Consider the following 1,520-nt stretch of genomic DNA (forward strand, 5'->3'; position numbering starts at 1 on the left):
GATATGTAAGACCTATTCACTGAAAACTATATAACATATAGTTTTATATAACATATCTGAAAAAAATTTAATGGGAATTACATAGATAGATAGACTGTTTTATGGCTCACTCTTTCCTGAGAATAAATATATTCATCAGCTAAAAATTATGTTAAAGGTGTGATAACATTCAAATCAATATGTGGTGCTTCAAACTTCCTGAATCTAAAATATCAAACATAGAAACAAAAGGCTACACCATGGTTAGTAAAAAGGACTTATCATATCACTTAAGAGATCTTTCTGTAAATCACTAAATTTTTGCATGCTCTCTTCATTGCCTCCTTCATATCTTTATTCCTGAATGTGTAGATGACTGGATTCAGAAAAGGCGTGAGAACTGCATCAAAAATAGCAAGAAACTTGTCCATCTGTGAATTGGGGTGTGGCCAGGTATAAACAAACATGGTTGGGCCAAAGAACAAAAGGACCACAGTGATGTGAGCTGACAAAGTGGAGAAGGCCTTGGATGATCCCCCGGAAGAATGTTTCCAAACAGTAAACATGATGAAGATATAGGAAATAAGGAGTATAAAGAAGGAGCCAACACAGATAAACCCACTGTTGACAGTGACCATGAACTGCAATCTGTAGGTATCTGTGCAGGCCAGCCTGAGGAGCCGAGGAAGGTCACAGTAAAAGCTGTCCAATACATTAGGACCACAGAAGGGCAGATTAACAATAAATGCTAGTTGGAACAACGAGTGACTGACACCAAGGGCCCAGGCAGCAGCTGTAAACAAAATGCACACTCGTGGGCTCATGATGGTCAGGTAGTGGAGAGGCTTACATATGGCCACATATCTGTCAAAGGCCATGGCGATGAGCAGCACCATCTCCACACCACCAATGACATGGATGAAGAAGATCTGAGCAATGCAGCCTCCAAAAGAGATGACTTTATGCTTTCTGAAAAGGTCATAAATCATCTTTGGTGAGGTGACAGAGCAGGCTCCTAAGTCAATGAAGGAAAGACTGGCCAATAGGAAGTACATGGGGGAGTGTAAATGAGGATCAGTGGTCACAGAAAATACAATGAGGATGTTTCCAGTCATGCTTGCCACATAGAGCACAGAGGAAGACACCAGGAGTAGAAGCTGGATCTCCCATGAATGGGTGAGTCCCAGAAACACAAACTCAGACACAACTGAGTGATTCCCTTCATCCATAGATCCACCCAACTGGGATGTGGCTGAAATTATGAGAACTAAGAAAATGAGGAGGAAATTGTGATTATGGAGATGACAACATGTCAAAGAATTTCAATGCTCTCATTATACATGAGAAGTATACAGTTATCCAGTTCCTCAAATATACAAAACGAAAAATAAAAGTCAACATAATATCACAACATGTGAGCTGCAACATACTTTAAACCTATCTCTAATACTCTCACTGTAATGTTCAGTTCTCCAATTAACAGATTAAGCAAGAACAAAAGATTCATGAGTGCTCGTGACATTCATCACCTGTGTAAATCA

General features: G+C 39.7%; 1 protein-coding gene across 1 annotated transcript; it reads right to left on the reverse strand.

Moving 5' to 3' along the window:
• Positions 1–269: 269 nt before the first annotated feature.
• On the reverse strand, positions 270–1,208 carry LOC118664372 (olfactory receptor 4F3/4F16/4F29). The gene has a single exon (XM_036324406.1). The coding sequence runs from the start codon at positions 1,206–1,208 to the stop codon at positions 270–272; it is 939 nt and encodes a 312-aa protein (XP_036180299.1).
• Between the last annotated feature and the right edge of the window lie 312 nt (positions 1,209–1,520).

The sequence above is a fragment of the Myotis myotis genome, unplaced genomic scaffold, assembly GCF_014108235.1.
Source record: "Myotis myotis isolate mMyoMyo1 unplaced genomic scaffold, mMyoMyo1.p scaffold_m19_p_1, whole genome shotgun sequence".
NCBI classification, from domain to species: Eukaryota; Metazoa; Chordata; class Mammalia; order Chiroptera; family Vespertilionidae; genus Myotis; species Myotis myotis.

Bases quoted from the DNA above. Each gene is read 5' to 3' on its own strand.
- LOC118664372 (XM_036324406.1), bottom strand. From the start codon at position 1,208: ATGGATGAAGGGAATCACTCAGTTGTGTCTGAGTTTGTGTTTCTGGGA.